At 47.0% G+C, this 25241-nt stretch overlaps 1 protein-coding gene across 5 annotated transcripts in view; it reads left to right on the forward strand.

The window, feature by feature from the left end:
* The window catches only part of SH3PXD2A (SH3 and PX domains 2A), a 275496-nt gene that overhangs the window by 28097 nt on the left and 222158 nt on the right, over nucleotides 1-25241 (forward strand). For all 5 annotated transcript variants that reach the window (XR_010071697.1, XR_010071696.1, XM_063339359.1 and 2 more), the window contains exon 2: nucleotides 19969-20049. Coding sequence is in view for 3 of the 5 variants with exons in the window: in XM_063339359.1 (XP_063195429.1) it covers nucleotides 19969-20049 (81 nt within the window). In the remaining 2 variants the exon portion in view is untranslated. The remainder of the gene's footprint in view (nucleotides 1-19968; nucleotides 20050-25241) is intronic.

A 25241-nucleotide genomic window follows, 5' to 3' on the forward strand; every position in this document is an offset into this window, starting at 1 on the left:
AAGGGAAACCTTCTCTTCTGGTTCTTGCAGGCTCCAACCTGCCAATGTGTCATATCCTGGATAGTGCCTAATGCAGGGATACTCGGAAATACTGGGCTGCTGTGGGGAGCAGCCTTGGCAGGGGCAGTGTCTGAAGTAGGGGACCAAAATAGCAACGAAAGAAGGGTTTGGACAGTGTGCTCCTCTGGGTGATGTACGTGACTCGAGACAGCTGCAGACTCTGTTGGTACTTGTTGGTGGAGAGGGTTTAGAGATTTTGCACAAAGCGCTCCCCACCTGAATGGGCTGAAGGAGGAATCTGGCACATGGGTTTCAGGCATGACTGCTGTCTGTCTTAAAAACAAACGTGTTTTAAGTGCCTGTGATCAGAGGGTCCTGTTCAGACGTGGTATCACGCTATTCACTTCAGCCTGGTTACTAATCCCAGCACTGAGTTTGACCCTTAAGCTTTTTGCTTTTATCATGTGCTTTGATACGATCGTAAAAATACTGACTGGCTGGCAGAGCTCCAGGGCTTGGCTTTATATTCAAGCGACTGCGAAACGAATGTGCTTAGAGTGGTTTTATGCTTCAGGATATTGTCCTTTATTTTCCCCCATAAGATTATTTTAGAGCTCATGTTCCGTGTTCTGGGGACAACTCTGTGGCCTTCTGCACGTTGCACAGAGCAGATTTGTCCCAGGATTGCCTTTGTCCTGGCCATATGGAAACACAGGGCTTTAGTGGAAATACTACCTCAGGTTCCATGGGAAGGGAGATGGAGTAGGAGGTGGATTTGGGACCTAGAAAGCCCTTCTTCCCCCATGATGCTGAAGCCTGTGCTGCTCTCCCCATCAGACGTGACTAGTGTTTGAACTTTGTGAAGCATTTGACACTGGGATATCCCATCCCAGCTGGCCTGGGAGACCGTGTGTGTGTCTGTGTGCCTGCACACAGAGGGAGACGAGAAGTGTTTTAAGAGAAAATCCCTGTGCGTGACTGAGCTGCTGTCCCCCCATGCCAGGCGAGTCAAGAGGCTTTTTATATCCCAGAGAATTTGAGTGTGCTACAAAGAGGCTCCAGCAAGTTTATTCTGCTGCTTGGAGGGACAGCTTTGGTTGAGTGGGGTGCACTGCTATGCTGCTGTGTTTCAGCAGCGTGCTCTCTTAATATTGGGCTGTATTAGTTTTATTTCAGTGTTATCTGAAAGGCTGTTAATTTAAAATATGCCCTTGATACTTGCTTCACAAACCCATTCACCCTTCATTTCTGTGAATACCTGTCCTCCGACTCCTGAATTTTAATCTCTGCTCTAAGGTGCCCTTAGAATGGGTTCTATCTGGGTTTATGTTTATGACCTGTCCTTATGGTGCTGCTTCCATACAGGCTGGAGAGCAGTTCAGTCTCCTGAATACTACATACAAATTATGTCTCCAGTTGCTGCTAGAGAAACACAGGGAACATACTTTCTGTTTACTTTGTATAGGGAAATGATAGCTACTGCTCTGCCTCATTCCTGCCAAAGGGCAACTTCTTTATTGCAGCGGATATTGCACCCCGTAAGAGCGTCCCTTACTATGTTGAGGGAATAGACGGGACCTACTACTCCTTAAAGGCAAGTACCCAAAGAGAGCTTCTTTTCTAGGCCAAGGTAGGACATGGAAGTTGAGTCAGATGTTATTAACCTTGGGAATACGTCATGCCCAACGGTAAGCAGCTCCCCGGTGCGCTCCTGGTAGCCTTCTGCTTGTTCTGCTGCCCAGCCTCAGCACGAGGAGCTGAGCTGGAGACCTCAGTCCTGGTCCTTCAACAGGGCAGTGTATAAACAGCTGCTGGGCAGGGACTGAACACTGTTGGATTCTGCCTGTGGTGTCTAATTTGTTCCAAGTGCTGCTAATAATTAGGCAAATAAAATGATTAGTTAGAAAAGGAATTCAGTTTATTGGGAGCATGTTCCAGGAGGATTTTATAGCTCTGAAATAGTATCTTGCCAATCAAATAAGTATTGCAGGGTGAAGAGGAGCACAGTAGCCAGTTTGGCAGTCAGTTGGAGAGTGCTGTCTGCAGCCCAAGGCTCGAAATAAACTTGGTATGAAAATGCACTATTTTATAGCCATGTTGCTCTTTTTTCCTGGAAAAAACAATTTGCCTCCAAAACTCTTTTGCTTCTGTCTTATGCCTGGCATTATCAAGTTTACTTGTCCCAGCTGTATGTGCTGATGCTGGCGTTCCCAAGGGATGTTTGCTTGTGAATTCCCTTTGCATTTCAACTCCTTGTTTCATGGATCATTAAGACCTAAGTGCAAGCTTTTCCTGAAGTGTTTTTCTTCCCTTGGAAAAGGCTCTCCCACCTCTCTTACTTCCAGATGCCATCCCCTTGGCTTTGAGATAGTGACATGGTTGTATTGGTTCTTGGAGCGGAGCTTCTGAACATGTTTGGAGAACACAAAGTTGGAAGAGAATTTCAGCTTGTGTCAACCTGAAAACAAGGAATGGCACTTTACTGGGGTAGTCTTGATACTGCTTTTCTAAAAGGGTCATGAAGTTACATGCAAGAGCGTGGACACAGAGGAAGCTCTGCCAGATCTGCAGGCTGTTTCCATCGCTAGATGTGTCCAGACTGAGGTACTGGAGAGTTTTTGTATGTGAGGTGGGAGAGATGCCTCTGAAGGAGGTTGTAGGTGTGTTGCAGTCTGACACTGTCAGCTGCTGATTTTGGAGCAGCAGCAACAGGAATGGCGTTTCCTTCTGTCCCCAGCTACAGGCTGATTGTAGCAACTGTGTTTCTCTGTGGGAGAGGGGAGAACAGAATGAGATAGGAGTCCAGCTGTTTGGAAGAATGTTAGGAGCCGTGCCTGAACTGACTGCATCCCTTCCACTCCCTGGTTAGGAAACAGAGACCCTTGGAAAATGTTGCTGGTTTCCCTGGGATGAGGGAAAAACCCAAGCATTGCATGCCAGATGTCCTTTCAAGGAGGAAAAGAATAAAGTGACATGGCTAGGATATTATTTGGATTGTTTTTTAGTGTCACACCTCGATGGAGTCTGAGGTTATTAACTGGGGGATTGACTCTCAATATTGTGGCCAGATGCAGCAGTTGGCTGAGCTCCCTAACTTCAGAGCTCACTTTTAAATCATTTAAATCAGTAATTTACCTTGCCAAGGAGATTTGCAGTTCAATGTTGTTTTGGAGTCAGTTTTTGAGCTAAGGAGGGCACCCTTGTCAGCGAGAAGTCAGTTTGGTCTCCAATTGGCCTGGCAGGTGTTTCCAAGTGGACTGGTGGACCTCTTGAGTGGCCGGATCTACAGATGGGAATTGGTACCCCTCTCCCATAGATGGGATTTCTCTGAACTCCTGAAAAAACCTCCAGCCTCTTACCCTCTCCTGCTTCTTAAATTTATGGGACAGAAATGGGGCTAGTCAGCTAGAAGGGGTATGACATTTTTCTGTTTTCTATATTTTTGCTGTGATGATAGTGATTTGCTGACTTGGAGAGTTGGTGACATGCTCGCTGGCTGTAACTCTCTGTGGTTGCAAGTTAAGAGGCAGTGCAGCTGACAGACCAAAGCCACATGGCAGCCCCTCCAAGGAGTCCTGGCTGCTGAGTGACTGCAATCATGACCTGGCTTTCTTGCCACCGTGGAGGGACTGCTTCAGAGCCCTCCCCAGGCTGCACAGCTGGCAGTGTGGCATCCACAGCTAGAGCGGTTTGACAAGGGTTGGAAATGTGTGTAGACTGCTGCAGCTGTGGCAAGAAGTGAGCCAATCTGGAGAGGATTCAGTCATCTCCAGCTGAAAGTTGGCAGGACATAACTGATGTGTGAAATGAGGGTATTGGAGCAATTCACATGTGCTGGAGTTGGGGAGATGTCGGGCTGGAGGGTTCCTGCTCATCTGTGCAAGGCTGGAAGACCATCATCATGCTTGGTCAGGTTTGTAGACCAACTGCATGGGCCTGTTTTTGGGAAAGCCCAAAATTATGGTGGAAGGATGATAGTCACCAAGAGTTAGGATTTTCAACAGTGCCCACAAATCAACAGTTATACAAGTCCAAGGGCTGTAATTTGTCACTTCTTTGAACAAAGTGACAAAGTGGAAGACCTTGATGGTCACAGGCTGCAAGTCATCAACAGACTTAAGCGTAGGCTTAAATCCCATTGGAATCTCTGGAATTTAGGCCCTTTCTTGAAGTGTAAGGTGTCCTTCAGTGTTTTGACAGGATGAGCCTGCCTCCTCTCCTGAGGAGATGACATTTATCCACAGGGCACCTCAGTGTTTAGAAAAGGGATGGTTGCTGGGGAGATCTTTTTTGTGACCATGAAGAACTGGAAACATCAGGCCACCATCTCACCATGAGGTGGGACTTGCTTTTATGTTTACAAGCCATGAGGAAGTTTTTGGCTGTCTTTGTGTTGCTGATGGAGAAGCCTCACAGTCAGCTCAGGGAAGCAGAGAAGCTCTCTGGAGCACAGACAACATGGGTCCCAGGCATGCAGGCCCAGGTTTTCCTCTTTGCCCTTTCTCTTTGCCTGTCCCATCCAGTGCGGCCCTTGGCTTGCTGAGATGCTCCTGGAGAATGCTGATGGGAGCAGTGGTTTTGCCCTGTCTCAGGGCTGGTGGTTATCCTGTGTTAAAACTACCGGTCAGTTCTCCAACTGGCCTCTTTCGCTTACCCTCAAGAGCAATTTGGGTGGTTAACAGAGAGGAGAGACTGCGGGAGCCTAATAGTGTGTCTCTGATACCCGAGCCTGTGGCTTTCTCCTCTGGAAGAGCTCCAGCCTTCATTTTGCCTGGTTTTTGTCTCTTCCCTCAAATGAGGGCAGCCATGGTGGCTGTGTCAGACAGAGTTTGGTATGTCTTGTGGGAGACTTCCTCCCTGCTTGCTGCTTCCAGTGGGATTTGGTTGACCTGGGAGCAGATCCCTGCCTCAGATATTTATTTTTTTTTTGTACCTTGGAAGCTATCCCACTGGCCTCCAGAGTGATGGATCACCCCATCACTCTGCCCAGGGAATGTTCAGGATGTCGGTTCCTTCTACCTGAGGCAGACCAGGGCAAATCCTGGAGCAAGTGTCCAGGTGGCATTGCTGAGGGCAGCCCCTCTCATTTAAGTCTGCATCTACTGGTGCGTGGGCAAGGGTTTATTTTTACCCGGGAACCTCCTGGTGGAGAGCAGCTCACATCAGCTATCTGCAAACAGAGTTGGGCCCATGGAGACTGTGGGGCTTGAACCCAGAGACCTCCCTTTGCACCTCACCTCCATTTGCATGGCACGGAGGCAGGTGGAAAGGGAAACACTCTGCTAGAGCATGGGATGCTGTGGCTTTCACCAGAGCCGGCTGATAGTACCCGTCTGTGAATCGGGTGATTTTACATCCATCTTCATGTTGTTCCAAGGCAACGAGTGGTTTATATTTGAAGAGTATTAATTTAGTATTATTGAAGCCTTAAGAAAAGGCACAGTGGGCCAAGCCCTGCTAGTTTTGCTCACATTTCACAGGGCTGAGGAGGGTGAGATTTGATCCTCTTTGGACATATCTCTACTCAAAGGGTGGTTGCGGGGGAGAGAAAAGAGGCAGGGGAATTACAGCACTGAAAAAAAATCCTAGCTCTGCCCTGAGCCGTTTTGCAATGAGACACTTCAGGCTGTGAGTTATGGTGCTGTAATTCACACCTCATGCGTTTCATGGCATGCAGCCGACCGCTTCATGCCCTGCACACGTAGCGTGAATGATTTCAGCTCAGCTTGCCCCCTGGCCAGCTCAGCCCTCAAGCGGAGATGGCTGCATGGAGATGGCTGCAGGGCTTGGCGCTCCCTCTACTGCATTTTATTTTGTCTTTCCCTTTGGCAACCAAAGCTGTGGCGGTTCGGAGCAAGCCTTGAATCTCTCAAATCCAAGCCAACTTTGGTGTATCTTTACCTGTAAGCGGATCCCTGGTCCTAGCGAAAAAAAAGTGTTAGGTACTTCAGAAGTTGTCTGCACTGCTTCTGTTGCCTGATGGAAATGTTTTGGGGCACTGGGTGTTGGTGCCTGGGAGCAGCAAACCTGGTTTGAAGCCTGAAATGGGTCAAGAAGCTGTTGAGCACATCCATCTTTTGTCTCAGTCATCTTCGAATCTGCTCTGTAAGAGCAAATGCTTAGGGAAGGGATTTTCAAATCAGATCATTATTAAAATGCTTGGCAGGAGATGCATTCATCCTGCAGCTCACTTGAGGGATGGAGTAACCCATTTGCTGCCCTTGGGTGGGATAAAAGTTGTTGCTTCCTTGTCTGTCTCTCAGGACACCTGTGGGGTGGCAGAATGTTTCTGTGCCCTTCAGCCAAACTGACTGTCCAACCCATCAGCCCCATCATGTGCCTGTGCCTGGGGGTGTGTTGGCAAAGCAGCTGCACGTTGTCGAGAGCGCTCCTCCAAAGCCAGCAGCCGAGCCAAGTCGAAGAGGAAGCATCTCTTAAAAAAAACGCCTGTCCTCTTCCCAGGCTCCGTGATCTGCTTGTCCAAGGTCACTAAATGCAGGAGCTCACTTTGATCCATGCTGTGCCCGTGCCCTTGGTGCGCTGGCAGTCAGGCCTGGCCTGCTGTCAGGATTATTATCTTTGCATATCTGCTTCATGGTAAATTATAGTGGTGCCTCCAGCTCCTTCTGTGTTAGCACTTCATAAATTGGAATTTAAAATCGCCCTGGGGACCCAGGTTAAAAAAATTTGAATCCTCTGAAAGAGGATTGTAGTCAAATCCTCATTTTTTAGAAGGCTCTGGTACTTGGAAGTGTAACATCACCATCAGTTGGACCCAGTGGCTGTGACAGAGATGTATGGTGTTCAGAAGTCCCATCAAGCAGAGCAGCCATATCCAAAAGATGCTGCGCCAGTGCTGATGTGCCCTGCAAAGATGTGGGACTGACCCAGCGAAGCTGCTTTGTGGACTACCATGGACTGGTGGTGCTGCATCATGGGGGAGACACAGGTCACTGTCAATTTGGCCATCTCAGCACCATATAGGCCTTTCCTTACTGTACATCTACCTTAACTTCAGCCTTGTAGACATTAGATGTCTGTCTAGCATAGGATCCTCCTGCAGGCAGAGGAAGAAGCACCTCCAGAGACGGATGTCTACCTTAGCCATGTACTTAGAGAGGGATCTGAAATGAGTAGCTTTGACCAGTTTGAGATCCTGACTTTGGGATGCATAAAACTAGGACTTTTTCCCAAAATCCTGCCTAGCAAATTCCTGCTGTTTCCAGATGCTCTATGTGTCGAGTGCAGCTATATAAGATCTTGAAAGCCTGCTGTTACAGACAGTAATTTTGCTGGGCTTTGGGTGGTCACTTAAGCAGATTTAATAGAGTTTCTCTCCATGGAACATTAATAATTCCCTTTAAGTGTCTAAAAGTGGGACGATATTCAGGCTTGGGGATTGAAAGGAAGAGGTTTGTTTATTGTTCCAAGTTACTGTTAAGCCTGAATTTGTCAGAAATGTAAACGCATACAGTCATTTTGCTGATTCATATTTTATTACTGGTTTCGATAAAACATATAATGTAGGCATGGCCCTAAAAGGCTTATTTCTAAGGTGACACATGCTGACTTGCAGCCACACACTCTCCTTCCAAAAATGAGTAACTCTCAGGGTATGTGTGGCTTGTGGCTGGGTTGTGATAGGTAAACGGGAAGGAATTAGTGTGGTTGCCATCACTGCCACCCCTGACAGCTCTGACAGAAAGTGCATTACCAAACGTCAGCGTGTATCTCCAGAGGAGATGTGGAGTTTGCTGGGGAAAAGGCTGTGCAAGTGACAAAGCCCAGCCCGGGGTGGCTGAAAATCCCTGTTGGATATTCTTCTCCCCAGCACTGACAGGATCCAGGCTTCTGGCAGGGAGCTAAGGCTGCCTTGTACTGCTGTCTGTCAGTACAAGAGGCAGGCTTGGGGGCTGATTTGGTGATCATGTCCTTTGGCAGTATAGTTACAACTACTGAGGATAGCTGCATCCCCAGATTTGGTGTCCTTTTAGGGGCCCATCTCCTTTTCCTCTCTGCACAGTCTGGGGAGAAGCGGGCTGGTTCGGTGGGCAGTGCAGGTCAGGAACACAGCTTGGAGACTTTCTCCTCTGGCTGCAGTGCAGCCTGGAGACTCATCTCCCAGCTGGAAACACAAAGTCAGGCAGTGTGACTGTCCTGTCCAGCAGCTATGCCTGTGCCCAGCAGTTAAATATGTTTTCCTAACGTAGGATCCTTATATTTGCAGGTTTTAAAGGGGGAGCGATGTTTTGGGCAGAAATGCCCAAAGCACTGTGTTGCTCCAGGCTGAAAAAGCGTATCCTTCATATCCCTGTATCCCACCAAGGCAGAGCAAAGCTCGCCCATCCACAGAACCCGCAGCCAGGTGTGCCGAATAAATGCGATCTGGAACGCGGTGAGGGTGGCTGCATGTGTCTCTGCCTGTGTGTGGCCCAGGCTGCAAATTGCAGAGTTGGAGAGGGATGGGTTTACACTGTCCGGTGATAGTCCTGTGCGTCTGGGGCGGGAGAGGGTGTTCCTGCAAGTGGGAAGGCAGGAAGCCAAGCGTGGGAAAAGGAGTGAAAAGGAGGGTGATTGTGAGAAGAGTAGGAGGGACGGAAAGAGCAGAGACAATAGTTCAACTTAGCAAAGAGGCAGTGATTGAGGGTGCGAGGATTTGGCAGAGTATCTTCCTGAAAACCCTGAAGTTCCACAGGAAGAAGGTAATTTTGGTTTAATTCAGTGCTGTGCCCTGACAGAGGGGATCTCTCCCGCGCAGGACTCTTGCATCGGTTTTCCTGCCTTGTCCAGGAGCACAGAGGGGAATAAGAAGGGCTCTCCACATTTGCCTCCTTTTTGGCATTTTGCAGAGAAAGTTGGGTGCTCTTTGCAAGATTAGGATACACAGTCATTTTCTTCTTTCAGTCTTCTCCCCTCAGGAAATTTGGATATCTCCTAAGCCTGAAATCAAAGGTCACTGCAATGAAAGTCATTTTTCCCAGTGACTTCAGCATTGCATCTTTCTGGGGTTGGGGAAATTTGTTCCCTTCTTTCCAAGAGTTGGTTTCACGTTGTGGAGAACAAGTATATTCAGTCTTATGTATATATGGTCATGCAGTATAATCAAAGATCTACGTGCATTGTGTGTTTGTTGAATGGTGTTTACGTTTTGAGAATAGGTCCATTTTTCACTCTTCTAGTATTTTGCAGTTAAAATGCAAATAGTCATCTGTCAGCGTGTTGTGCTGGCAGTTTTGTGATGCTTTGCTGGTTGATCCAGTTGATTTCACCTCAAGTTTTATACTTCGGTCGTGCACGAAAAATGTAGTTGCACAAACTGTATAGAAATTAGAAGAGTCTTTCAGTGTCGTTTTTTGTCTGGGATTATAGATCACACTCAAAGTACTGTACCCCTCAGGTCTGTCTTTGTGAATCTGAGGGTCTCTTGGTTTACATGAACTTTTTGTTTCCCTCTACTCAAAATGAGAAGAAAAAAAATTATCCCACTATTCTATGGCAAAATCCCAGGAGAATTTCCATTATTTGGACTAAGAATGTCCCAGAGCTTTGTCATTGTTCTGGAAGGGCCTGGAGGAGTTTTGCTCCCTTTCCCAGGCCCTCGCTTTGCTTTTCCAACATTGCATCTGGGGGTCATATGTAAGGTTACAAATCAAAGCCGGAAGATTTGCATGCTAATATAAACTACAGGCAAGTGTTGGTGCAGAGCAGGAATCCCGAATGTGAGAAGCCGAAAGGGAGGTTGGTTTTAGCAATGCCTTTTTGCAGTTGTGAGGCTGACTGCGCAGGGAGTTTTTGTCACTTCTGTAAGTAAAGCTACGCAGCGACAGTGCGCAATAATCGGCTCTGTGCCTGTACATGACACAGGGTCAGCAATATCATGGTGTGCTCTGTCTTTGCAGGGCCACAGGCTGTGTATGCTCTAAGCACTGTATATGTGCTCCCCAGCTGGGAAAACCCATCAGTACAACACTGCTGGTACAACGTAGATGGGCATTCGTTCTTGGAGCAGAAAGAAATGTACCTGGAGAGATCTCCCCCAGGCATAAATAACTCTGTGCAAAGATGTGTGAGATTTAGCGGTAACTGGAAAACAGCAATTTCCGGATCATATTTTCTCTCTGTGTCTCGTCAGTCTTGATGCGTTTAACACAGTAGCAAGCAGGTTCTTGTTAGGTCTCATTTGACCAAGCTATTCCTGTATCCCTGGCCTCAGGGCACCCAATGACAAAAATCTCATTGCCTTAAATATGAGCAGAGCTCTACCCATCCTATTTTACATCCCCCAAGTCAATTTTTCTTGTGCCAGAATCAGTTCAGCTGCTTCTCTCTTGAGTCTCTCTGATTGGCAGCGTCCTTCTGATATTTTAGCAATCCCACTTTCGTGTGAGGTTTGATTCAGCACTGGCGGAATGAAACTCTTCCCATTGGCTTCCATGGGTCTGATGACTCTGTAATGGCAGTCAAAGCACCCATTTGGGCCAGGGCTGGGTTTAATTCACAGACATTGCCCTCATCTGAATGGTGCCAGCACCTATCACCAGCAGAGTAGTCTCCTGTAGCTGAAGCTGGAAGGACGTGTTATAAACTAAGGAGGTATTTTAAAAGAATTCATAGCTGCCCTCAACACTTACTAAAATTAATTTCAGCGGAAGCAGGATGAAGCCAGTTTTGATTCAGTTTTTAAAATCTGTTTCTGCAGAGCGAATAAAGGCAGGGGAATGAAATTATGTTCATTTTTGAAAATAATTTTTAAAAGTGCCATGTCCCTTTTGTGTCAGTCCTTTATTGTGCAGCCAACGCAATGGCTGTAAGAGATGGGAAGTGACTGGCTAGAGGGATCTCCACCTCACTTCCAGCACTGGCACTGAGGACATTCAGCCAGACTCTTCAGGGATGATATGTTTCTTTTCAGAACAACTTCAACTACAAATCAGTTTCTAAAACCAATTTAGTGAAATTGAAGCAATTTTTGTATTCAAGATCTTTCAGTGAACCTGCTTGAAGGACTTGAAATGCAAATATGAGAGGGTCTGTTTTGTCTGTTGGTTGTTGCTTTTTTCCAGTTCTCTTTCCTTTTTTGAAGGGAGCTTCTCTTCTTTTACCAGGACATTGTCATGCTTTGGGGTTCTCATGAAACACCAACCACATGCTGGGGAGAGACACAAGCACTGAGTTAAAATAGTTTATAATTCAAGCGGGGTCCAGATTTAAGAGGCAATAAGCTGAAAACTTACCTTCAAGTGCAGCTGGATTATTTTCATTTGCTTGCCATAGACAGCCTCTTTCAGACCCAGGTGGAGCATTTGAGAAGGCTGTGAGGGAGCCAGGTTTCACAGAGAGCCTGTGTGTTCTTATTTCCATTTTGTGTTTGTCGCTCTGCTATTCTAATGCTCTGTAGGCTTAGATGTTGTGTTTTCTAATCATCTGTCAACCCTTAAATGGCAGAAACTCAGTCCTGTGGTTATTCTGTTTCACAAATATTTCCATCACACGTGGAAAGTAAGTGCAGGTGGATAGAAACAGATTGGAAACAGGTCCACGCTGTACCACAGATGCTCTGTCTCCCTCCTGCACGTATGTAAATCTAAGAGGTGGATATTGTCCGCTTCTTTCATTGTAGAGTGTGGTGGGATGACACTGGTTGGACGCCAGTTGCCCACCAAAGCTGCTCTGTCAATCCCCTCCTCAGCTGGACTGGGGAGAGAAAATACAATGAAAGGCTCGTGGGTCGAGATATAGACAAGGAGAGATCATTCACTAATTACCATCACGGGCAAAACAAACTCGACTTGGGGAAATCAGTTTAATTTATTACCAATCAAATCAGAGTAGGATAATAAGAAATAAACCCAAATCTTAAACCACCTTCCCCTCACCCTTCCCTTCTTTCTGAGTTTAACTTCACTCCTGAGTTCTCTTCCTTCTTCCCCTGAGCAGCACAGGTGGACGGGGAATGGGTGTTGTAGTCAGTTCATCACACATTGTCTCTGACGCTCTTTCCTCTGCAGGGGGAGGACTCCTCACACTCTTCTCCTGCTCTGGCGTGGGGTCCCTCCTACAGGAGACAGTTCTTCACAAACTGCTCCAGCGTGGATCCCTTCCATGGGGTGCAGTCCTTCAGGAACAGACTGCTCCAGTGTGGTTTCCCTGTGGGGTCACAAGTCCTGCCAGCAAACCTGCTCCAGTGTGGGCTCCTCTCTCCATGGGTCCACAGGTCCTGTCAGGACCCTCCAGCACAGGCTCTCTGCAGGGTCACAGTCTCCTTCAGGCATCCACCTGCCCCGGCATGAGGTCCTCCATGGGCTGCAGGTAGATACCTGCTCCACTGTTAATTTCCATGGGCTGCAGGGGGACAGCCTGCCTCACCAAGGTCTTCACCACAGGCTACAGGGGAATCTCTGCTCTGGCACCTGGAGCACCTCCTCCCCCCCATCTTCACTGACCCTTGGTGTCTGCAGAGCTGTTTCTCTCACATGTTCTCACTCCTCTCTTTGGTTACTGTTGTGTAAGTTTTGTTCCCCCTTCTTTAACATGTTATCCCAGAGGCGCTGCCACCATCACTGATGACCTTCGCCAGCAGTAGGTCTGTCTTGGAGCCAGCTGGCATTGTTTCTTACCAGTACCAGACGCGGGGGAAGCTTCTAGCAGCTTCTCCCAGAAGCTACCCCTGTAGCCCCCAACTACCAAAACCTTGCCATGCAAACCCAATACACAGAGAAGCTGCTATTCTGCTTCCTGAAGCTGGGAGGTGGTAGCAGGAAAGCAACCGGTCTTTACTAGTCCTGTTTCTTATTCTCTTTCCGTAAGCTCCAGTTATTGGATATGTTGAAGATAAGATAGGAGCCATGACAGGTCTTTGACGTGACCCAGGATATCAGTTAGAAAACAAACAAAGCCCTGCTAATGCAACACAGATATTGCATGTCTGCAAGAATTAGACACATCATATTCTGCTCACGCAACCCTAAGAATGAAGTTAAATGAAGTAATCAAACAAGCCCAGCAAGAGGCTTTGAGGTGGTTTGTACCCGAGCTGCAGGGCTTCCAGACGTTCCAGTTCTGCAGCTCTCTGGTCAAGTTATTGTCACAGACTATGGGAGTAAATTCCACTTTTTACATTGCATGGCCACAGAGGCATAAAAAGAAATCTATTGGGGAGGGTTTTCCCCTTATGGCTTATTGCTGTGATTGCATGGGGCTTGTTAGAGTCTTCCTAGCGGGAAGTTGCTGTGAAGGCCTGAAGTCAGTGCTTAAAAACCCAAGTTGGCAAATGCGCAAAGAACTTGAGGGGTGAAGATGAGACTTACATAGAAATTTGAAGCATGGACTTTGAAACCTCATCAATGTATGAGAAAAATATGGGAGGCTAAGTATTGTCTTACTCTGCCTGTGTAAACACGATGAGCTGGATTCGTCGTTCAGACACAACCCTGTTCCTTGTCTGGTCTGTACCCCTGAAGCTAGGAAACCAGCAAAAACATCTACCCAGGTGCCTCCACACTCAAATGAGCTCCTCTTCCTGTGTTCCCAGGGATGTCTGCTGGCTGGCTTGAGGCAGTTGTTTGCTATTCTCATTTGTGTTTAAGTACAAGGATTTGGCAAAGAGAAATGGATTTCACCCTGGTTAATTCTCCACCAGGAGGAAGGTCTGTGCCCATACAGGATGCAGCAGTGGTGGGGTTTTCTAAACTAGAAAGGACCCAGGTTGGGTCTCAAGAGTATGGCTGGATTCAGAGCTAGAAATGAGTTTATTTTTCTTGTACACAGAACAGATTTGATGTGATGTGGCAGAAAAGAGAAGCAGCATAAATCCAGCATTAATCCTTTTGCATTGCTGTTCAGAGCTGAAACAAGATCCACAAAAGAAACAGTGAAGGAAGGAAAACTCCTATCCCCCCCCTTTTTTTTTTTCCTTCCCTCTCTTTGTATGTTTAATTAGACTGTAAATTATCCTGCAAATTATGATGCGAACCGGAATTGCTGTGTCCTGCTTAAATTGCCTGTGTGGTTGCTGCTCACAGAGGAGAACTGGCAAGCACTGGGGCTGTCCACTTGGTTCCCTCCCAGCATGCTGTAACTCTGCTTTGTGTCCAAATCTTGGGTACGTGCAACATTTGTCCATGAGACCTGTGGGCTATTTTGGCTTTTTCTCAGTTACATTTCCCCCGTTGGTAATGGAAACACGAGCCGGGTAGAGGGATGTCCGTGAAACCACATCTGCTTCGCGAAAAAGCCAGACGCCCCGCACCTGCGTGCAGCCTGCGTCAGCCCCCGTGCTCGGCACCGCTCTGAGGCACCCTACCACGGCAGCAGCCACCCCGCCAGAAGCTTTCCTGTTTGGGGCTGCTTGGGTTTCGAGTTTCTTCTGAGCTTCATCTCTGTTTCTCAGCTCAGTCTTGAAATTCTGGAGGGCGAGAACAGCTCCAGATGGGGACTCAAAATAGCTCTTCCTTGGCCCTGCCCTGACTGAGTTGTGGTCCCTTGGAGACCATCGTGCTGAAAGGTGACATCATTGCATGGCACCAGTGGTGGACTCGCCATGGGCTTGGGGCTGAGGGTCTGACTTCATCTCTGTGCGAATTTCCCGGGTCTTACAGAGCTTTTCAGGGCCTTTTGGATGCTGGTGAGCTGGGCATGAAGCCCGTGCTGCTCTCACTGGATCCAGAGTCAAATGTGATCCAAAGCAAGCGAAGGCACAGGTGATGCGTGCAGGAGGAGGGCTTACATTCTCTGTGCTTATTCCTGGGGCGTTTTACTCTCCCTGCTGCCATGCTCGCTCTTGTATAGGGCAGGAATTGAGGACACTGTGGGTCCTGATCCTGGGGAAACCCTGAGTACTGGTGCCAGTGTCTTGTGGGGTGGAAGAAGGTTCATAATATCAACCACGCTGCTTCTGAAAGGTGAGCAGCTTTGCTGCTTTGGCCTCGTGGGTACTGAAAGTGCTGTCTCTGGGCTGTTACCACTCCAAATCTGGGTCTGGGCCAGCACTGATTTGTGCTCATCAGAACATCTTTGACATTAAAATGGTTATGCAAACAGTAAATTGGTGTAGTGCCTGTACTCCAGTAATTTAGGGCACAGGTGTATGTTGACTTTGTGGAGGACTGATGCAGTCTGAGCTGTTTTAATGTAAACTCCACTAGCTGAAGCATCTGAAATTGCTGCGAGCCCTGCAGGAGTTGGGCTGACTTTGTGCAGAAGCAGACCAGGGAGCGTTCACGTGCTGAGCTGCGCTGGTGGAAAGTTTCCAGCTCACAGGCAGCGATAGCATCTGAATACGGGAGAAAAGGAGTCTCTTCCAACTCGATTATCATTCACTGGAGGACAAACATCCAACATTTTAATATGAGACTTTGAAGAAGCTGGCATTCTCCAGGATAAAAGGGGCTATCGTGATGGTATCTGCATACAAATTGCACCATAGCGTTGTTTTTTTGCATTCATAAAACTTTCTTAATAGCTGGTATTTACTGTAATTACTTATTAAAGGTTAACAGCACCCTCTCTTATGGGTGCAGGCGTATTTCTGGTCTTCACTCTGTAATCCTGCCTGTGCCAATAGCTCGTGTATTTGTGGAGGTTCTTATCTTGGTCTCATCGGACTGCTCATTTCAGGCATTTATCATCTACTCCAGCTCATCTGGCTGTAGAAGGCAAAACATTAGCCTCTTAAAAGCCAATTGAAAAATCAGTCACATGAGAATAACCTGAATTCTTTACCTCTGGGTTTTGTGCCAGCTGGAACTAGGTATTTTCCATTGAAAACAAGACATTCAATGATGGAGTCATGCCCAATGATGTTTGAGTGAATGTTTTTTGTAGTAGGAAGTCATCTCTCCTCATCACTTGGTGTAGGCAGTAAAGGGAGAGCAATAACTTCAGCTTGCAATAAATTTTATGCTCTGTGGTGGGTAAAATGGAAGTTTCCCTGTGCTGGAATTAAACAATAATTAGCAGCTGATAAAATCCTCCTGACATCCTGCACCTTCTTTCATGCAGCATGAATATTAAGAGCTGCTTATCAAGCTCGGTTCCTGATTAATATTCTGCAGTTTGTACAGGCTCACTTCTTGCTTCACTGAAGAAGGATTTATTTTAAAATACGTAGTAGACTAAAAAAAGACTGGATTTGTGAAATTAAAAATTGAAAATTCTTAGTGGCTGGAGCATCCAGTGATTTGTTCAGTAAGTTGTTTGTAATCTGTACTTCAATTATTATTTCTTGCTAAGAACTCTTCTTTTTGTTAAGAATTTTTAAGGTGAAGCATTTGCAGCTGCATTTTGACTTCTTTAAGCTCATAAACATGGCAGATACGTAAAACAGGTCTTTTTACCTTAAGTAATTAATTGTTGTAGTTATTTGTAATTTGCGATCACGATTAAAGTTTAGTTCTGTGCATGTAGGGACTGTAGGAAAACACTGTACTTACAGGGTAGAGCTTGCTCCGAGACATGTAAGATGCTTTGATTTTATCTTCTTTTGTCAAGGAGCAGCATGCCAAGGGCCTGGGACTGGTGGGCAGAACCAGCTGCGTGCTGGAGCAGTGGCTCACATGGCTCAGTTTTGGGGAGCCGTCAGATGCCACAGAAAGCCCTCCCTTGGCTCTGCAAGCAGCTCGTGAGGGCGATGCTGGGCCGGCCGGGCGTTCGAGCGTGGGACGGCTCTCTGTATTTATCTGATATTTCCTGCTGCCTCCTCGTCCCGTTGCATTTGCATGACCTCCGGCTCCCCCAGGACTGCTTTTCTCAGTCTCCCCAGGGATATCATTGATCGCTTTCACAGCGACCCGTTTTAAGATCTGAGTGAAAAAATGTTGAGGTAAGCTGATGTAATGTTTGCTGCTCATGAAAAGGTTATGGGTCCGGCTAAGGCAGCAGAAGCGAATAATCACCAAACTCTGATCTCTGAGGGAGAGAAATGTGATATCTAAGGCTTTTGAAACCTCTAGACCTTGCTTTTAAAATCTGGCATTTTACAGATCTTTTCTGAGTTCAAGCAAACAGTGATTCCCCATTATTTTAAATGGTGGCTTTCAAGAAGCAATTTGATTTACACAAACAAGCAAAGAAAATCAATAGTCATTTTAGATTTTGCACCTGTGTCCCACCATGCAGATTTTGAGCCCTTTCATTTCTCGCTTCACAGAGCTCCAGGTTATGATTAAAGGCTTTTCTTGCTCCTGCTATGATCTTCCCATGAAATAGAAGTCAGTGCATCTGCATGCTGCCCAACGCATCACTTGCTGAGCTTGAAGAGACCTAAGGCTCAAAAAGATTTAATTGCTACTTTAAATGTGCAGCAGACTTCTGGCTTGACTGAAGTAGCAGTTTAATTTCCTCAGAGCCTGGATTTCAGACCTGGGACCATATCTGCACCGTGCAGTGAGCTCCTTCTCCTGCACCCACTCCCTGCAGCAAACACATCCAACCTCTTGCCCAGAATATCCCTTCGCACCCACTTCTGCTGCCTCTCGTGTGGTGGGGACGTTGTGCCGCTTACTGCACCACAGAGCCATGCTGGACTCTTAAAACAGGATTAACTCCTGTCCGGACTAGGTCTTGATTAAGCGGACTTGCAGGCTGTTAAAAATTTCAGGGACACACAGTTTTTGTGGGTTCTAAAGAGTAGCATGGAGAAGCCTGAAGTGCCGTGAAATTCAGAAAGCCTGGATGTCTGTGGCATATGTATTTTTTTCCTAGTTTCTGGAGAAAGATGCATAATTAAAAGAAAAAATGTAATCTTTATTTGCATGTACAATATGTTTCTTCTGTCCCTGTCTCGTCCCCTTTGTGAGAACCTGGGGCCAGAATTACAGTATCTGAAGTTGCTTTTGGATCCCAGTCAGCTCCCATCTGTCATGATCTGTTTTTAATCAAATGGGTTTTCCATCTGAAAGTAGCTGTTGGATAGAGAATGAGTAGAAATATTTGTGTTGTGAATTAGCTCAGAGTGAAGCTACAAACTTTTTTTTCCCCCTCCTTCACAACAAACACATGGAAAAATATTCTTCAGTGTAGTGTGGCTGGACTGAAAATTGGCAACAGCAGCTTCCTTCCCAGGCTCTGACTCCTCTGGCTTGTCTGCGCGGGTAAGATCTTTAAAGGGGACATGAAATCTTCATGTTATGCAGTCTTATCTCCCCTTCATGAAGCAGGGCAGTGCTGGTGTCACCCTAGTGTATATGGGTACTGTGGGAGGGAGGTTGCGTGGCTTGGTTTTCCAGGAGAAATAAAGAGACGCAGCAGAGAAATGACCTAGGTTTGCTGAGAGTCGTTCTCTCACCCCTGGGCAGTCTTTCCTTTGCCCGCCTCAATGGTCTCTGCTCTGGTGGGAGCAGCAGAAAGGTTTGATACCATAACTGAGCCAAATTAAGGCTCTTAGTCCTTACCCCCAGATCTCCTTAAGAGAGCAGAGAGGAAAGCGAGGCTGCAGGACCTCCAAGGTTTCCAGACATCAGATGGCACCTGTCTCCTACCAGGAAAGAAAAAGAAGGGAAAAATCCCTTAGCAGTCCTTGGAAAAGCATTGTTAATGCTGTTCTTCAACATCCCTCCAGGGGTTTCCATGCAGTACCTTTTATCGATAACAGCACAGAAGCAATTACCCTGCATCAGTACCTTGGAAGATGGGCTAGTGACCTGGGGGAGGCAGAGAAGAGGGTGATGCTTATCCATCCCCCATCGCTGGAGACGGAGAGCTTCGCTTCTGTAACCATGGCAAAAGGGAGAGTTCCTGCTGCAGCACTCGGGATGAGGGAGGAGGGATGCTTTCCTGTTTCCTCTGGCTGATCGTTATCTCACTCCATATGTGAAACGTGGAAATGGCTTTAAAGACCCAGGAGCTGGGCTAGCTGTGGTTTCCATTACATTGGTGTTGTGTAGTCACCCTTGGTGGCTCCATCCTGTGTTTGCTGATGTAATGAAATGAAATGTAATGAAATGTGATTGATGAAACTTGTTGTGTATCTGTCATCAAGACAGCAGAATCAGCATTTGGCCTGAAGGCCAGTGTACGAGAGACCAGAATCTGCCTTGGTTTTTCATTTTTTGAAAATGTTTTGAAGGTCCTAAGGTCAAAAGAAAATACTTTTGTGTTATTTATATATATATCTATATATGCGCATGTGTGTGCATGCATATGTGAATCATTTTTTATTACATCTTCCAGCAAAACATTGTTTCTCTAAGATGATTGTTCTGGGGATGGGCTAGGGCTGGACAAGGGAAGTCCTGGACTTGTTCTGGGCTTGTGTTGCTGTTTCCACTGCTGTAAGAAAATAGTGTCGCTGTCACTGACTAGCTTTATATCATCTTTGAATCAGTCTGATAGGTGCCAGAGGTGCTGAGTGGTACGATGTGACTCAGCGAGGGCTGGGTGCTGTAGGGTTGAGCTGCTGTTGTGCATGTATGGGTGTGCATAAGTGGTTGTGCTACATGGCTGTAATCCCATGAGCCCCCAGGAGCTGGGTTCCCTTTAAATTTCCTTGTTGAGCTAGAGCCACGTCTTGCTTGGGAAGGGCCTTGATCGTATCTCCGTATACAAGGAAAACCTGGAGCATGGGGTTGGAGATCAGCAGCCCGTGATGGAATGTTACTTCAGGAGTAGAATAGCTCTCCTGACTGTGCCTGCAACATGCTCTGGGCCCCGCCATACAGAGAGAGGTAGAGGGCAGGGTGTGCTACCAGGGACCAGAAAAAGTGCTGTCACTCGATTAAAGCTTTCTTCCCAAGGAGAACGGGTGATGGGGATGAGTGGGAGAACACTGGGTGGTCTCCTGAGACCTCTGCTAAAGGCTGCAATGGGGCAATGGCTTTAATTTCGGCTAATCCTGCACCCAGGGTTATATTCCTCATTGTGAGCAGGATTGGCCAGCAAGATGCAGAATTTGCCTGTACTGACTGTTCAGCCTTTGGAGGTATCCTGTGCTTCAGAGCCCACCTTAACTTGTATTTTCTTTTCCCTGAACAGGTCTATATCATCAATGTAACATGGTCTGACCTGACTTCCCAGATCATCTACCGGAGATACAGCAAGTTCTTTGACCTGCAGGTAAGTCTGTCTTGTCTAACATAAAATATTATTTCTACTCACACTTCTAGTTGTGTTTCCAGCTGGGTTAATAGTGCCTTTAAATAAGGCTTTGTGCTTGTTTGGTCTGTTACATGTCACAATCTTGAAACTTTTCAGACTCTCTCCTTGTAGGGTATAAGATAAGTGGGTGGTATGCTCACAGTGAGTAACTTGCACTGTAAAGACATTTAAAGCTGACATTTTCATGAATGGTTCCTATTGAAGAGGGAATCTAATTTTAAATACTTGAGATGCACTTAGAACAGAAAGAGAACTACATTTTGGGCCCCCAGAAACTACTTACCCAAATTGCTGAAAACAACAGAGCTTTTGCACACTCCCACAGCAGTTCAGTAATGGAGATGGTAGTGGAAACCTTCCAGACCCTCCTCCTAACCAGCTACCCAGCCAGCTGGTGTCCCAGCTCCTGCTGTTTTCAACAGCTCCTTTGCTGTATTCTATCCCTGTGTATTTAGGTTTCTTCGAAAGTTTTCTTGCTGAATAGCTGCTGGCTTAAGTCTCAAGCCAGGAAACTGGAAAAGTCCAAATTACAAAGTTTCAGTATGGAATCAGCTACTCTGTTTTTGGTGCTGCTCCATGGCACCTGCATCGGTAGGAAGAGTTTTCTGACTGGTGTCCTATTTAGCGATAATCCAGATCCATCAATACCTTTGTATCATTATGCCTGTGTAGGCAGCAAAAGTCTAATTGGCTGGGGTTATGAAATCTCTGCTTGGAGATAGGTGAAAATAAAAGCTGTGGTTTGACAGACTTCTAAACTTTGGGGGAAATGTCTGTTTGGGGCTGGAGCTTGTGGTTGGAGCTGGGCAGTGGTTAGAATATCAAGTGAGTCTTCACAGTCAGTGTTAAGAATGTGCACAGCTGGCTTGGCTTTGTCCTGGGAAATAACATTGAGCAGGTTTGCCATGATAAATTAGGGAAAAAAAACATTCCTCCCTTGGGCACTTGATCTGAGATACCTTGAAGAGTCCTAGTTTCATCATTGCTCCCCCTTTATGTGTCACATCTGGTACTTGAACATCTGAAATCTCTAGCCTGTTTTGCAAGCTCTATCGGTTGTGGCCTCCTGGCTTTTCTGGTGGAAAACTGGACCATTTCTATAGCCAGTCCTGATTTCTGTTTGCTGTGTGGCTGGAAGACAAAAGAGGGATGTTCTTAAGCATCCTTTTGTGCCACTCTCCACTTCTTACTGGCCTGAAGCACCAGGCCTGCCAGTCCCACTGCTGTGAAGAGTGTCAGTGGCTTCGCTGTGTCTGATGTACCTGCTAAAGATGCACAGCTCCGTAATCACAAACATTTGTTGTCACTGGGTGATTGTGGCCAAAACTGTTTCTTTCTCTCTCTTCTTTTTCTTTTTGCCCCAGTCCTGTTTTCATGTGTATGTTCTTCTGGGTCTCCTGGCCTTTCCTGGTAGGTTTGAAAAGTTCCCATCAAGCGTGGAGTTATCAATGGGGTTAGTGTGTTGGACAGGAAATGATGTCTCAATCAGGGAGTGAGTCCTGAAAGGTCCCATTGATAAGTGCAAGGGGGCCTAGCGCCAGTGGAAAACGCCTGCTTGCACAACGCTTCTCCCCCCACGAGAAAATGCAACAAGAAAGTAACAAAATTCCCTTCCTTAACCCTTTTCCCTCTCAGGAATCTCTGTCAGGGCCACCACTGCGTGAGCAGTGACAGCTCTCTGCAGCAGCCTCTTTTGCTCTTACAGCGTGAGGCACACAGTTACCGAAACTGAGGTCTTCACCTGGGGTTTTCACGGTCTTGTCACGTATCTGTAAGCATGTCAGTGTGGCAATCTGTGCCTCAGTTTCCCAGCTGTAAGACAGGGACAAGGCCCTCTGTGCTCAGGCTTGCCATAAGGTGCTTTTAGACTCCCAGAGGTAATTCTTTTTTTTTTTTTTTGCTATTATTTTTTTCTGGGCTCTTGATGCTGCCAGAGCATCTCTGAGGTAAGGCAAGTGAAATGGACTTTGGGTCTTGAATTGCAACTCTAATGAAGCCTGCAAAAGGGAGTTGGGAAAGCAAATTAAATATTGGGGCACTTTGGGAAACCTTTGCATTTTGGGAAACTTGTGGGAAACGTTTGGGAAGAATGTGCAGTGATTCTGGCTCAATGGCGAATGCTGGGTTCCCACAGCACATGGATAAGCAGGCATGGAAAACTTTAGAAGCTTTTCCATCTGCTTGCAATTGCTCAGGCTCAATGTTAATGGCTCCCTGTACGTGGTGGACCTGCTTCTAGTGTCTCTAGCTTCAGGCAACTGCAACAGGGAGACCTTAGCATTTATAGGAAAATCCTCCTGGTATTGTAAAGCAGCTGTTTCAGGGTTTAGCAGTGGAGGATTCCCCATGTTTGCTGTCTGAACCGTGACTAGCCTGAAGTGGGGCCCTAGGCTTCGCTGCATCTTGCCTTGCAGATGGTGATTCCCAGTCATGTTAAGATTTCCTGAATGGAGGAATGATGTTTCCAACAGAAAGCCCAGAGTAGAGACTTTCACAATAGAAGTTGGAGAGCAACATGGAGATACCAGCTCACGTTCCCCAAATCCTTGAGGGGCGGAACCTGGCTCTTGCTCATGGACCATATGGTTGGTGTTGGGGGTGCAATCTGCTTGTAGAGGAGCAAAGCAGTCTCCTTAGGTCTCCCTCCCTTTGCACCAGATAAGGAGATGACCTGTGATTTCCAGATTTTTGGTGGAAGTTTGAACTTCTGATGTAGTACTGGTTGGCCCTGTGTTTTGTGACCTTAATGCCAGGCATGGTAATGTGGCCTTAGCGTAATCAATCAACTTTGGTAACGTCCCTGCTTAATCCCATGTGGCCATTCCAACAGAAAAGCAAGGAAATGCTCAATGACTAATGCTAAGCCAATTTGCAGGCACCACTCATGTCCAAAACAGCCGGAGTCTGCAGGTCTCTGCCAGCTCCTCTCGTCCCACTGTGTCCACGACAGAGCTGCGCTTCAGGGCTTCCTAAGCCTGCACGTGTCTCGTTTGCTCTTGACTAGAAGTGGAGGAACAAGGGCTGACTTGTAATGACTTAATCAGGGCTGCAGTGCCTGGTGTTGACAGTGACACCGGATAGGACCCATGGGGAAACGTGGGGGGCTGCCCAGGGACAAGGAGGGAGAAATACAGATAATTAATTTCACTACTGCAATTTCATGTTTCTCTGAAAAAGAGCCCTCCCTTCCCCGAACATCTGTCTCTGTGGGAAGTGGCTCAGTGGTTTTGAGAGCCCTTGCATTACTAGGTACTGGGTTTTTTGAAATGCTTCCTAGCAAATCCTCTTAGGCTCTGCAGGCAGTAAGAGGCTGCTCTGTCCCAAGGATTCAAACCCCAGAAGTGATTGGCCGTGCTATTTCAGCAGTGCATATGCTTGAGTTGGGAGTCAGGCTGTTTTCAAGATGAGTAAAAGGGCATCGAGACTGGACATACCATGGGATTTGTAAGCTGGAGTTTGCCCCATGAAGGTGTGAGAAGTACGGCAAACAGAACCCAATGCAACAAGCCAAGTGGCAGACCTGTGTGCTTCAGTGTGGGCTAGAGATCTATAAATATGGGCTTAAACAAAATCAGGGCATTGCTGCATCATTTAATCGTGCAACCAAGTCACATCTGCTGAGCATGGGTCAAACGATGGCAGCAGAATACATGTGGGTGCCAACGTTTCAATAAATAGGATTGAAAGTATTGAATTAACTCTGCAGAGATGAAAGCATTACGATAAATTGCTTGTCAAGTCCAATTATCTGTTGTCTTTCACCCTGGGGAGGCATTTGCACCTGAGCACCACGTGGGGTCAAAGCCACCTCCTAATGTAATATTTTAAGCGCTACTTTCTCATGCACTCTGCACCTGGGTGCTTCACTCTTGCCTGCGATGCAGAACAGGGGAGCGTGAAGTGCCCGTGACTGGGAGAAACGGTGATGTGAACATCGCCTGTAGCTAGTGCTGACTCTCATGGTAGGCTAGTGGCTTATTTGGGCATGTTCTCTGGATGCCGTCTGAGGTCTCCCGCCACCGCTGATGGATTTGCTGGTGGTGGTAGCAGAATCCTCTCCTGAGTTGGTAGTTCAAGCTGGCGATGCTCCTGTTGTCCCCAGAGATGCTGGGAAAGGACACTGTTTTATTGGGATAGCAGGGACAACTCCTGGCATTTCCAGTCTGCAGCAAAAGACATCTACAGATATAAGGCTCATGTTTTTCTTGTGGGGAAGTGCTTTTGGAGGCTGTTAGAAGGACCGGGTTTTGCAGTTGAGTGTGCACATAAATAATTACCCAAACCATACTGTGGAGAAGTGCGGGGATGCAGCCAGCTCACCCTCCCGGTCGCCATGCTGGGCCGAGAAGCAACAACAGTGTTTTCAGCCAGCAAGTGTGAGGGGGGGCTCTTACCTATGCCCCACCTCACCCTGCCAGTCGCTCAGTACCACCTTGGGCTTTTTACAGATGTGATGACCCCAGTTGGCTGCTGCCCCTCGCTGCCGAGAAACCCTCTCCCCAGCAAAGCAAGCAGGGAAAATGTGACTGTGCTTCAGTGCCTGGTGTCTTAGTTTGAATCACCAGCGGTTCATCTTCTGCGCTTTATCCAGCGACTCCAAGTGTTCTGCTCTGATTTCATGTGTGTCTTACTTGGTGCTTGGAGTCAGAGTATGAACAGGACCAGAGCACTGGCAGAGGTTCCAAACCCTGCGTTCAGATAGCAGCCTCTGTGTTCCTCCCGTGAGGACAGCTGGGTCTCCGTGTGTGGAAGGTCTTTTCTCACAATAGCGAAATACAGCTTTCTTCAAGGCACAACACAGCAGCTGGCTTGAGCGGCGTGCCATAAGCCCACATTGTGTTTCTGGCTGTGTGAGAGGCGAACGATGTCCCCGCCGGAGCCGCGGCAGGAATGTTAGGTAGGCAGATCCCCGACTCTCCGCACAATGACCCACGCAGACATTTTGGCTGCAAGGAGACATCTGAAATGTCACAATTTTGAAAAGGCAAATAAACAAAGCTCTGTTCAAGCATTTGCTTTGTGTATCAGTTAGCAAAAAATTATCTGCCTGATGCGGTCTGCTGATCTAAGCAGGTTTTCTTCAAAGTGGCACAGAAAGAGGAACTCACTAGCAGCCAATTAGAACATTAAAAAAAATAAAGAATATCAAG

The sequence above is a fragment of the Chroicocephalus ridibundus genome, chromosome 6 (genome assembly GCF_963924245.1).
Source record: "Chroicocephalus ridibundus chromosome 6, bChrRid1.1, whole genome shotgun sequence".
Lineage (NCBI taxonomy): Eukaryota > Metazoa > Chordata > Aves > Charadriiformes > Laridae > Chroicocephalus > Chroicocephalus ridibundus.